Source organism: Falco peregrinus, chromosome 5 (assembly GCF_023634155.1).
Source record: "Falco peregrinus isolate bFalPer1 chromosome 5, bFalPer1.pri, whole genome shotgun sequence".
NCBI lineage: Eukaryota > Metazoa > Chordata > Aves > Falconiformes > Falconidae > Falco > Falco peregrinus.
In genome coordinates this window covers 19689187-19701809 of record NC_073725.1, presented here as the reverse complement: position 1 = coordinate 19701809, position 12623 = coordinate 19689187, and the positions used below count along the sequence as shown (strand labels likewise).

General features: G+C 41.7%; 1 protein-coding gene across 2 annotated transcripts in view; it reads right to left on the bottom strand.

The window, feature by feature from the left end:
- STAC (SH3 and cysteine rich domain) overlaps positions 1-12623 on the bottom strand; it is a 74833-nt gene that overhangs the window by 48044 nt on the left and 14166 nt on the right. For both annotated transcript variants that reach the window (XM_005242204.3, XM_027793679.2), the window contains exon 2: positions 1785-2061. In XM_005242204.3, coding sequence (XP_005242261.1) covers positions 1785-2061 — 277 coding nt within the window. The remainder of the gene's footprint in view (positions 1-1784; positions 2062-12623) is intronic.

Sequence of the window (12623 nt, the reverse complement as noted above, 5' to 3'; positions counted from 1 at the left end):
AAGAAGCTGCCAGAAATGCGAAGGACTTATATTTGCTGTATATATTTGTGAAACTAAGCTTTGACAGAACATCCATCCACATTACAGGAGACAAGTTCTGGGCCTGCTTCCACACACAAAGTTACTTCAGCTAACCAACTTTCTTCCAGACTTCCTTTCAATCCCTGGACTACGATCTTCCCTGATACCGATGCCTTACTCCTTCCACCTTTGACTTGTTCTACCACTTAAAGTAGACGCCCCCCACCCGTCTTAAAAGACTGGTAAATAACACCAAAAATCTGGCATTAAAACTCCTCTGTTTCCCAGGATTCAGTAGAGCTGTGGTGCAGAAAGATTGAAATCAGGCCTCGCGTTTAATTCTTCATTTTATAGAAACGAGATTATCTTGCATCAGATTTAATGTTCTGAAGACAGCTGTCTTTTCCAAAGAACGTGAGTTCCCCACAGAAGTCGGGGACACTGAGCACCCTCATGTGGAAAAGGAGGTACCATCCTCTGAAAAAGGTTAGGCAATCCTACCAGCATCTTTCCTGAACTTACCATACTGTTATCTGAAAGGCTGTGACTTCCATGCCAAAGGATGTGAATTTCTTACAGTAAGCTAGACAAATCACAAACATTGGTTTGCACTCAAGAGAGCTGTGCTACTTCTACATGAAGCTAAATCAGTTTTACTCCTTGTCCTGCCTAAAAAATTGGCAACTGCGTCACTCACTCTCACACTGGTACACTACCTCTGGATTTACTCCTGATCTACTTGCTGGGACAATTACGTGATAAGTAGCAAGTCTTGTGCATAACACGCAAGCCACAATGATGTAAATTTCTAGGACCAGACTTCTGAGTAGCAACTCCTGCAGCTTCCCATGGCGGTGACCACCACCACTTCTTTCCTGACCTCTCCCTGCCCAGCCTCACAGATAATCTGCAGCGTGAAGGCTGGCTTTTTAGGCATTCACACTGCACTGAAAATTACCTTACAAGCAGGGCTTAGTATGGAGCGGTCCTCTGCATGCTGAAGAGACTAATAAATTATTAGTGCTGTCCTCTATGTCTGTCAGTCAATCCCTGGCAGTAACTTACACGCCCATGGACAGTTTTAGAGAGAAGACATGGTGGTCTTTCACAGGTGTAAACTTTGCATGAGGTTTTTTGAGTAGCAGGGACCAGGTAGAAGAATCCCAAGAAAGTGTGCAGGGTGAATTCAGCTGTTACTTTTCCCACTGACCTGGTCTCCCCAAACTCATATCCTAGGTAGCCAACACACAAGTAGCTTGGAGCCTACCACCCAGAAAATGCTACTCCTTGCCCAGTTGTCGCTTTGGAGAGATGTGAGGCAGCTGGAGGAGGCAGGCATCACTGCCACGGAGAATGGGCACTGGAATACTGCAGGGGTGGGGGCAGGGGCAAGGAGCAAGAGAGTTACTGCTGTGGGAAAGAGTAAGGATAGCAGACACAAATTTGCAGGGTGGATTTCTGCTGCTTCTTATGTAACGTACAACAGAGCTCGTGCTTGGTGCGCAGTGTAACCTGAGCAAGAGAGACATTTGATGCTAGCTGAAACCCTCACCTGTGATTTGTGGTAACAGTTTGTGTCTACAAGGCAAGAGACCTGTCAACAAACATCGAGCTTATATTAGCCTGTAGCAGATGTGACATAAGGCCATATCCTTTCTGCATGAATATTCTCAAGTAGACATCTGGGCTCACCTGTTACGGAAAGGCCACCCTGCAAGTTCTAGCACAAACACTCACATAGATGTAAAAAAATAATATCTTACCAACAATCATGTGGTTGCAGACATCGCAGAAGGTGGGTTTTTTGAAGATATGCTCCTGGAAGATGTGAGCCTTGTTGTTTTCTGGCAGCTGCTGGGCTCTGGTGGGGGAGGACGCCTGGCTCTCTGAGCTGGGGAGCTGCCCGGTGCTCGTGCTCACCTCAGGCATCAAGTCTACTTGCAGTTTCACATCGCTATTAGTCCTCTGGAAGAAATTGTCTGCACTTTTACTCCGCAAGCTCTTGGTCTTGAAGGAGAGTGATCGTTTCAGTTTCTGCAGCTGCAACAAATAAGCCAGTTACAATTACTGCCTTTTCCTCTTCAACAGCAAGGCAAGGGTCCTGGTTTTGAGGTGGGCTGTTGGCAAGTGAACCTGGGAGCCACTGGCAGACCTTGGATGACAAAATTCACTTTAGAATGCAAGCAGCAATTTCAGAGCAAAGAAAACACATCCCAATCAGAAAATAAAGTACTCTACATATGCTTTCTGATGGGCAATAAACTTGATAGCCCTAATGAATGCTTTTATTGTTTTTATCTTTCAGGTATGACAACAAAGATGTACTGCAGAGAGTTGTATGCATTGGAGAGTATATCCTTTGTATTCAAGCATGAGAGAACTTCAAGTGTTATTCATCTTCACATGGTCCTTAAGCAACCTGTAAAGCCATTTCAGGAACAGCTGTTCAATGGCAGTACAAGATGAGTGAATTCAGTAAATGTATTTTATATACTTAAATTTTTTGAATTTGGCAGAAAAAGAGATCATATGTAGTTTTGACTGAGAAATTCTTGGTTTGTTTTATTTTTTTTTTTAAAGTAAAGGAGGCTAAGGAGCAGTAACAGTATAATCAACTAGCCAATTGATAGTTAATGTATTAATACTAGCTAACACACATTCACATATATTCTTTTACATTGTATTGATTGTCAGACTATTAAGCGTCAGAATAAGGCATTATGAACTTAAATTTGTTAACTCAAACTCCTTACCTGTAAACTGTCTTGTACCTTACACAGCTCCTCTTACCCTCCCCGCCCCTCCCCCATCTAAGGCTAAGGAGGGCACTACCTGAGGCACAGAAACTATCGGGATGTCAGCTACAGAAACCTGCAGGTTTCTCAACTCCAATGGCCCACAGGCAGAGTCCAGGTAAAAGGAACGCCAGCTCTGCATCCACTTCACGTTTGCCATCTCTGAAGTGTAACGCTACCATATCACCTTTCACTCTGTGTTATTCCAACCACTGTAAAATCATTTCAATCACTGCTGCAATTCCCTGGGCGAACATGATGTAACAACTGAAATTTTCCATGCCGCTCAGGCTGTCTGTGGTAACCAGCAGGAATGGTTTATATTAGAAACTGTTTATGTTAGAAGCAGTGATGATTGGGAATCATAATTCACACTAATATAAAGGGAAAGAGTTCACATGCTTTCCCAAAAAAGCATGGCACTGGTCTGTCACACTGACTTAGTGGCCTCAAAATGCTTGGTCTCCCTGGATTCTATTCCTGATCCATCTGTTTGCTTTATAATAATACAGCTGAAAGCATGCTGTCAGAGAGGAGCCTCAAGTCATCCTGGCTGGGGGGACACCTTTCTCCCACCTTCAGACACAAGCAGCTTTTTCTTGGGGAAGGAAGGCAATCCAGCTCTCCTCCTCACATTTCACAATAAACTCCCCAAGTCCAATAAAAAGGCAAAGAGCTGCCATTGCCTCTGGTTAACAGTGTTTGGGTTTGCTGAGTGGAATGAAAACTTCATTCTACTTCCTGAGCTGTTTCTCCACAGTGACTTTGGGAACAGGGAGGGATCTGAGCCAGGGGCCCATCCCACACAGCCCGCTCTCACCCACGGCTCTCTCTGGGTTCACAGGAGGAGCCCTGGATCCAAATGAAGCCAACACTCACCTGTTTGCAAGAAACTCCCGGTCCCTGGGGGGATGTGTAAATAAAAACAATTTAAGTCATTGAATGCCAGCTACCAGGCAAAGGCAGTTTCTGGTTTCTAAATCTCTTTCAGCTGAAGTCTAAGTCATGAATTATCTGAGCCCAAAACCCCCTGTACAACTGCACCAGCAAAATGCGAAATATTCCTTCTCCTGCTTGGATGTTAAGTCACTGGCTCCTGAAACCACTGAGGTTACTCAGTACTGAGATTACTTCATCTCCCCAGTGACATCCAGGAACTCAGCAATAATTCACCCCTTTGCTCCTGAAATGTTTCTCACTGAAGTCAGACCTAATTAGTGTAGCAAAACACAGAGAATTACACCACCACAAGGTGACTGAAATGGCATTCGTTATTGATTTGCCATCCATTTCTACAGCACTGCAGGAAGTTAATTAAATTTCAAAATGCTGCTTCTGCCACAGAAAGACAACTAAGCTGTGCAATATAGTACTTGTTTTATCAGGAAACAACTGCTCTGCTAATATCCACAAAGTATGCAGTATATTTTAAGGAGCTCTGCATTTACTATCCTTATCCCCTTCTCCTGTGCAGTCATTTGCACAGGGGTACCTCCCCAGTCAAGGGATGTACCAGCAGCCTTTCCTCCTCCAGGCAGAAAAGTCAACTGTTTTTTCAGAGAAGGGTAGTCCAGGTAGTCCAGCCTACACATGCACAACCACACGGATACACAGATGAGCATGCAACCAAGCAAACTCTGTGCATCTCCAACCACCATGTTCAGAGCAGGACACACATTCAGGAATGAGTTGACCAAGTTACATTCACAGATTTGTCAGGCATCTCTGCATAAGCTAATAGTCCTCCCTGAGATTCCCTGAGAACTGTTCTGTGTTAATATTGTTAAATAGTTTCCAGACAAGGTGGGTGACGTAGTCATTACCCAAATGCAGATTTCACACTTATTTGCATTCAGGCTGAAGACACCTACATGTTCGGCTTGCGTTGCATACCTAAAATGCCCATGAAATTCTGCAGCTATTATATACAAAACAGGTTATATGTGTACAGAAGTGACTAAGCAAAAATGCAGAACATCAGCAATGTTTAGCATTTTGCACAGCTGATTGTACATTTTTGTCGGTACTGCTGAAAAGTACCTCTCAGATTAAAGTGTTTTACACCCACCTTGCATAAGTGAGAGTATGTAGGGCAATGGAAGATTGGCATCAGGTTTTTAAATATGATCCAACTTTCCTTTTTCATAATAGGCCCACAAGAGAATGTGAAATACGGTACTGGTATGTGATTGTTTACTCAGGAAAAGTTGGCCCAAGCAAGGCAAGGGCAGCTTGTTGTACAGATAGTGTAAACTGTAAAACCATAAAAACTTAAGTGGTTATTATGCTGCAGCCAAGTGAGCACCACTTCCCTTAAATATCACCATCTCCTCATTTTGAAGTTTGCTATAGCCTAACCCTGTTTGTTTATAGGAGAATTTCAAATGTAATTAAATACAGGCATGTGATAGATGCTTGATTTCGATCTGTCCCAAACATTTAATGCACCTGTGATGCCACCAGCTGCTAATAGCTGCTATAGCATTCGTCTGAGACAGAAACCTTCTCTTTCAACAGAGACAAAAGTATCTAAATTTTATTATTTATAATTTCTTTCTGCAGAGTGAATGAGTTCAAAGTTAAATCTTAGGAAGAAACACCACCAAACTTTGCAAAACCTGTGATTAGGGTTGTTCCATACTCAGTACTTCAACTTTTCAGTGAAAAAATCATGTATTTGAATTGAAAAAAAACACTAAACCAAGCACAAAAAGGCTTTAAGAATCATATTTGAGATAAATCTCCTAAGCCTTTCACATTTTCTCTTGTGTAAGGAAAGCTACAAATTAGCTTTCATTTCAATAAAAATAAAATCCCACAAGCACAAGTTTTTCTAGACTCGTGATCATCACAAGCCTAGAAGCATTAGGAGCATCACAAGACTTCACAACATTGACACTTCAGAAACATCAATCCTTGATATCAAAAGTTTGTCTCTAGTTAAAAGCATTTTATCAGTCACATAGATTCTCAGTGACTGCACATACTAACCCCACGGGCAAGGTAGAGATAAATGCATTAGCTCAACCTTGGAGCTTGACTAATCTGTTTTTCTTCCCAGCATCTTCCAGCACAATCTCCATCTTCCTCTGAGGTACTGAATGTTCAAGCTTCAATGGATCAGGAAACTCTGAGGAACCACAGCTTATCAGCATCTCCTCTCTTCCTAATTCCCATATACTACAACTCTTCAGCTGCTATAACCAGAAAACAGGAGAGCAGAAGGACAGTTATTAAAATTCATTCCTTGTGTTAACCAGGTGCCACTGCTTGTGATGCAGATGGGAATTGCACCTGTCCTCACTAAGACTTTATTTGGCTTGTGTTGGAAGCACACAACTCTCCTACAATTTTGGTTTAAGAGCTTGCCATGGAAGTTGGGAAGATATCGGTGATCTGAGCTGTTTTACAATCCCTAGCTTTTGCAATTACAAAAGGTAATTGTCCACCCTGCAGAGTAATTTATTCAGGCTCCTAACTGCTCCCTGATATCCAGAAACTCTTCTTCCCTTGCCTCTACAGCTTGTCTACATTAGCAGCCAGCATGGCTCAGCAGGAGTGGATCTAGAGAATGAAACTGGGGCTGTTGAGGACGCAGCATACACACCATACGCACTTCAGGGCACAGAGTACTCCGAGTCAGCCCAGACCATCAGTCCTGGTGTACGTTAAGTGCACACCTGGAGCCCAAGCAAACCCTCAAGTGATGCAGCCTGTTCTCTATGCACCACAACAAGGACCAAAGTGGCGTGAATAGCAACAACTGGGAGATTTTCTTTGAAACCACTCCCAAATCAAACTGAAATGCTGAGATAAGTGTCCCCTATGTCACTGTCATTTCTCTAGCACTTCTTCATCACACCTTCTCAACATTCAAAGCTCAGGGAAAGTCTCACTTCCCCCACATCTGACACACAAACGCTTCATTCCCCTTTCTGAAGCTCCGTCCTTAGTCATCTCAGAGTGAATGGTGGCTACAAGGAGGACAAACTGCATAGCATAGTGTATCAGTTTGCTTGGGCCATCAGCTTTGGCATTCAGAGTAACCCTTATGGGGTCTGCCCACATCAGCTTATTTCCTGATATACTTGGTCTGGTTCCCTTCTCAGCCACTGCTAACCATCCTTGCCAGCACCAGAGGCTCTGTGGAGCGTGGGGCTAACAGGGACATTATTTTTATATGTTTCCACACTTAACTCTCTTGCAGGAGAAATGGACAGACAAACCAGGCTTATCAACTATACTTTACTGACAGGGCATATAACCAGACACTCATTTTCAGACATCAGCTGTCTGCTGTATTGCTACTGTGCCAGCAATAAAAAAAAGATTTTGCTTGCTCTTCCCTATCCCTTTCTTTACACTAGTGTTAACAATATCATTAGATGGATTACAAGTAATACAGGGTATTAACAGAGCTGGGATGAGCCATCAAGCCAGTTTGATTCCTACAATTCTTATAAAATGTAGCTATTTTTGTTTAGCTATGCAGACTAAAAATGCTCTGTCAGCAGATTGCAGTCTGCTGTGAGATAAACATCCACCTTCTGTAAGGATCCTTTTCTTCTTCCTTTCAACTTCTTAGAGCAAGTTTCCAAATTATTTGACTCTCATGTTGTTATAAAAGAAAGACTTAAACACATAGGGTCCAGATGATGTGTAGATTCACTGGAGACCATGTCAGGTATGCGGGATATTAGCAAAAGGGACTCAGACCAAAAGCCTTTCAAATAAAAAAAGAACAAAAGTCTTGATGAATGGCATCTATTCTACTGAGTACAGCCCATTTTCTGGGTCAGGGAACATTCAATTCGTATTAGTAACCCTCAGAACATACTTCAGATGTTAACTAGATTTGTCAAAGGACTGGATGTTACCAGGGTACAAGCTGGCCTGCTGGCATTGCTGGGCTTCAGCTAGCTGTGCTGCTTGGGGGTGAACAAGGAACCAGCTCAAAAGTACTTACTTTTTGTAAGCAGAAAGCTCATAATTTTCTTCTTGAAACTGAGGCATACAAAAGTAAATTATTTTTGAGCACAGGCAAAGGGATTTTTTTTTTTCTGGATTTGATTTGAAAATGCACTGCCGTGGCATTTTAATGAGCAAAAATGAGATTATGACATGCCCAAAGCCAGTATGCAATTTCATGAATAATATGTGTGTTTGCCTGCTGATGAGAGCAGTACCATGTCTTATAGCATTAACAAGATAAAAGGATATGTCAGCCACTTAAGGGGTTGGTATTGTTTATTGGCAAAGCATCCGTGATAAAATTTGTGAGCAAAGCTTATTCTTTTTCTACCACCTTCTTTCTAAATAATAAATAGTACAAATACTCTACTAGTACAAATTGAATTAGCAAAACTGACTTCAATTGTAGCTGATTTATACGGTCTGCGAATCTGGCCCTATCATGTATTTGTGTTTGCCCTAGCCAGCTTTCTTGGAAGCTGTACCCTTTTAATCCACTACAGACAAAAGGGGAGTGTTCCTTATTGGAGAATCTGCTACATATTATATTTGTGTATTTTCCCAAACAGATTGCATAGCTGGCATTAGAACAAATATGTTTGTTATTGTTGTAAAAAACCAAATAAATCAAACTGCTTAAATATTGTATTGGACTAGTCAAAGAGGAGGCATCTTCCATAATAACTAACAATAACATTGGTAGTGATTTATTGGGTACCTCCAACTAGTCTGGTTGGCTCTTGCTGCTCTGATCATTATCCTCAGAGTCTCCTCCTTGCCCTATACTGCTTCTTAAGCCCACTCATTGATCCCCAAGCCTACTTGGATATAAATATTTTCAGGCAGGGCTCTTTCTGTGATTTGCTTTCACACACAGAGTCCTAACCATGAAATGTTCTGATTGGCGTGCCAGAGCACAACAGCAAAATTCCCTGAAAGAGCTTCAGGGTTTGAAAGCACAAAATCTGATGCGATGCTCAGTTGTCACTGCTCCCACAAATGTTGTTATGAATCACACGTTCTCAGCCCTCTCCTGATGTACTACATCCTTGGCAGCTGTCCGTTTGCATCTCTAATCAGCAGACCTCTAAATTATCAAGAGATACAGCCTGCACGTGTAGCCAAACAGTGTGTTTGCTTAGCAGACCTGTTAATTCTGTACGACACTCTCTCTGCTTTGGTTTAAAAAAGTTTGTTGCATCTAGTTTTGGGTATGCCTTCTTTCAATATTGCAAGGAACCAGGATTAGCAAATACACGAGACAAATGTGGAATAAAGTGCTGAAAGTTTTAAGGCCTGAAAACATATAAAAGTCTCCCTTGTGCTCCAGATTCCTTTATATATTTTAAAAATTCAGCATAAGGTGTGACAGGGCAAAGTAATGCACTCCAGGGAATGACAGATTTGAGAAAACCCGAACAATTCATTAACTATACAACTGCCATCAAATTTCAGGGAAATCCTTTTATGTCTCCATTATGTTCAAAACTGTCTACTTAGTATTAAGGCATAACAAGAGTAAATTCTGCGCTAGACATTCTGCAATTGTGACTTACCCTGAGCTCGTACTACCTTCCCTGCCAAATATATTTTCATATTAACTTCAAAAAAACCCCACAGTCATTTAAATGGTTTAAAACAGCTTGTAAAAAGGAGGAAACGTAAAATAAATATGGTAATACTTGTATGCATGTCAACTTAAGACAATTTTAAGGCTTTTTTATCAAAGCAAGTAAAATCCCCCCCCCCCCTCCCAACACATTTAGACAAAACTCTCAAATTTTATATCTAACAGCATTTTTGTGTTTTTGAACAGCCCTGTTTTGGTGTATTCCTCCTTTTTAATCAAGTTATATTAAAAAGAGTAATCTAGAAAGAAAAGAATGCATATTACATTTCTCTTTCTAAGAGATGTAGTGTCTGTTAGCATTTCTTCTAAATTCCTGATGGGTTTGATTCAAGTTTTGTTTGGGGGAAATGATTATCATATTACTTAACCATGCTTTGTGTTCAGCCTGCTTCTAGGAGAGAGGAAGAACAGTGAACCTTTCTCAGATTTGCAGCATTTCAAGCTAACAACTCACAATACCTTTCAGAGAATCTTTACTGTAGCTTTCAGAAGTTTATCATCCAATTCATGAAAACCAGTTTAACAGTCCCAAAGTAAGCTCTGCTGGGTTCATTGTGTTGAGCTCAATGATTGTCAATTCTTCCTTCTTTGTGAACATGTGCGTAAATCAAAACACGTTACAAATCCAGATATGCAACCTTCAGCCACAACCAAAGCCTGTTGCCTGTTTTATATCGGGGTTGGAAAATGTTTTGTCCCTTTGATCTCCTCTCCTACCTTGCCTAGCAAAAGAAGAGCAGCTCCTCTTAGGGGTAGAAAGAAAGAGTGCAGATCCTGTATTTATATCCAAGATTATATTCTCCCTGCTACTCAATACCTGTTCCAACTTGGGTGGCAGGAGATCTTTTATAATTCAGGTTATGAAAGCCGGCTGGTGGAATAACCAGCTGCAGACCTCTGTGTGGCTCCTGCCTCTCTCTCATGGTCTGGCAATTGAATCGTCTCCACTCTTTCTGCCTGAAACCAACAGGAAAGCTTACAAAGAAAGCAAGAGATGGTTAGGAATAGCCCTTCCATTATTTTTTTTTTTAACCCCCCTGTACTTTCCGTTTCAAGACGGATATGTGTTTACTACATCTTGTTCTGTACTTTAGGTTTCATGTCAGGCATCTGGTTGCTAAACAGCCAGTCATCTCCATGCTTTGTCCCCATTAGGATGAGGCCTCTTGACATGGAAGGAATTTGGACTGTTATCTCTGCAGTCCCTTCTGGGAATCCTGCATTTTGCTGCCCTGTTTGGATATCTCTTTTCCGTTTTAGCTTCTTAATCGAACAGTGGTTTCCCTTCGGCAACTCCTGATTTTGTCATTTACTAATCTTTGCTGTGGTGGAGGTGGCACAATGAAATTTGGAGATTAAAAGGCTGGATTTCAGAGTAATGTAAACCCAGGCAGCCATGCGGAGGTGAAAGAAGCTACACTGGTATCTACCTGCTGAGAGCTTTCATTAACAATAATAATAACAGGGCCTGAGTTTTGCTTCTTTACCTTCTCATGAATAATCTGCAGTGAATGTGACTGCGAATGTAAGATTAACCGCCCTTGATTGTACCTCTTGTCTGCCCATCTATGAAGCATGCATCGTTATTTTCCACTATTGACCTTGTGAAAAATTAAAGCTTAATGTGATCCCTATGGACTTTCTAAAAAAACAAGTGTTCTGCTGAAAAGTGTTGGTGTACCTATAGCAATATTTTCCACTAATTTATGTTACCCATGTTTTCCTTTTTTTTTTTTTTTTTTTTTTTAACCAGAGCCGGTTTATAATACTTTAAATGGTAGTATGCCTCTTGCAGCGAATATGGAAATACATCTGGCAGGGAGGCTGTTACTAACTGAGGGCAAATTAACATCAGCACCAGATCCCACATACTGTATAATCTCATTTGTACCATCTTAAAACAAAAAGGAAGACTGAGATCTACTGGGAGTTATTATAGTTAATATTCTGTCAGTGTTTCCACTCCTACTTCTGGGGTTCCAAACTTACAGTTAAAATTGCTTTGCAATGAAAACATGTAAGTGCTTAGCTCTACAACAAAGTTATTGTAACTGGGCCAGATCATAAGGTCTTTGCTTACTGCTAACTCCTGCTGATTTCAGTGAGCGTGTTTCCCTAGTAAAGGCTTGGGGGCTTGGCTAGGTTGTTGTGTACTTTGTTTTGAAAAGATTTTTTTTTTTTTTACTGTTTTACACTATGCATTAAAAACAAAGGCTTTCTGCATGCAGCGTGAAAAAAACACCTGGCCACGTTTGGCATCCTGTCATTTAGCTGATGTTATTTAACCCTTCTCAATTCCCTCTTCTTTATTTTAAATCATCTCTGTCGATTTCTGCTCCTCCACAACCAAATACAGATCGATCCAGGGGGACGTTTCGGCTGCTTGCTTCTTTTGTCTTTCCCAGACACCTGCTTCAAATTCATGCTTTGTGTGAATTAATTCTGCCCAAACTTCCCACTTAGCCATTGTGCTCTAACTCTGAGAACTCATTTTTCCATCAAAGAAATAACCAGAAACACAGTGCTGGAATTTGGCTGCTCTATGGCCTATTGGCTCAAATAAAGCCCCCAAACACAGATACTATGGCTTATTTGATCCCACAGGTTTCTGCACTCCCTTCTTTGCTGCCTGTTCACAAGCACAGATTCAGATCCAAATATTACAGCTTGCTTCCATCTTTCCATTTCAAACCCTTCTCAGTGGGAGACGGTGTAGGAACTTGCGCCTTACAGAATATTAGCAGTGTTTGTTCACTTCCAAGTTTTCTTGTTCATGCTTCCCTTCCTCTTCTTGTGCATATTTTTGCAATTTGGTAGCAATTTGCTGCCCTCTACCTTCTTTTTACCCCTCCCTAAGACTGACACTGTCCCATCCTGTGAAGGCTGCCTCTTGCCAGCCACCCTGGAGGCCGGGGCGAGCAGCCACCCTGGCACTGCCTGCTCTGACACCGCAAATCCAACAGGACCCACATGGTTCTGGTGCAGAGCCTTATTGCTGCCCTAGTACCACTCGGGTCTGAAGCCCTGCATCTGGGGAAAAGCTGACAGTACAGGTTGAGCAAAGCTGGTTAATTCCTCTGGGCTTCATCTGGGTACCCACCAAGTTTCCTTCATCTCCTATTTCCAGTTCTAGTCTTACAGCAGCTACCAGATGCATAACAAATGCTGTGTCAATCAAAATTTTTTTCATACCTCGATAACATCTT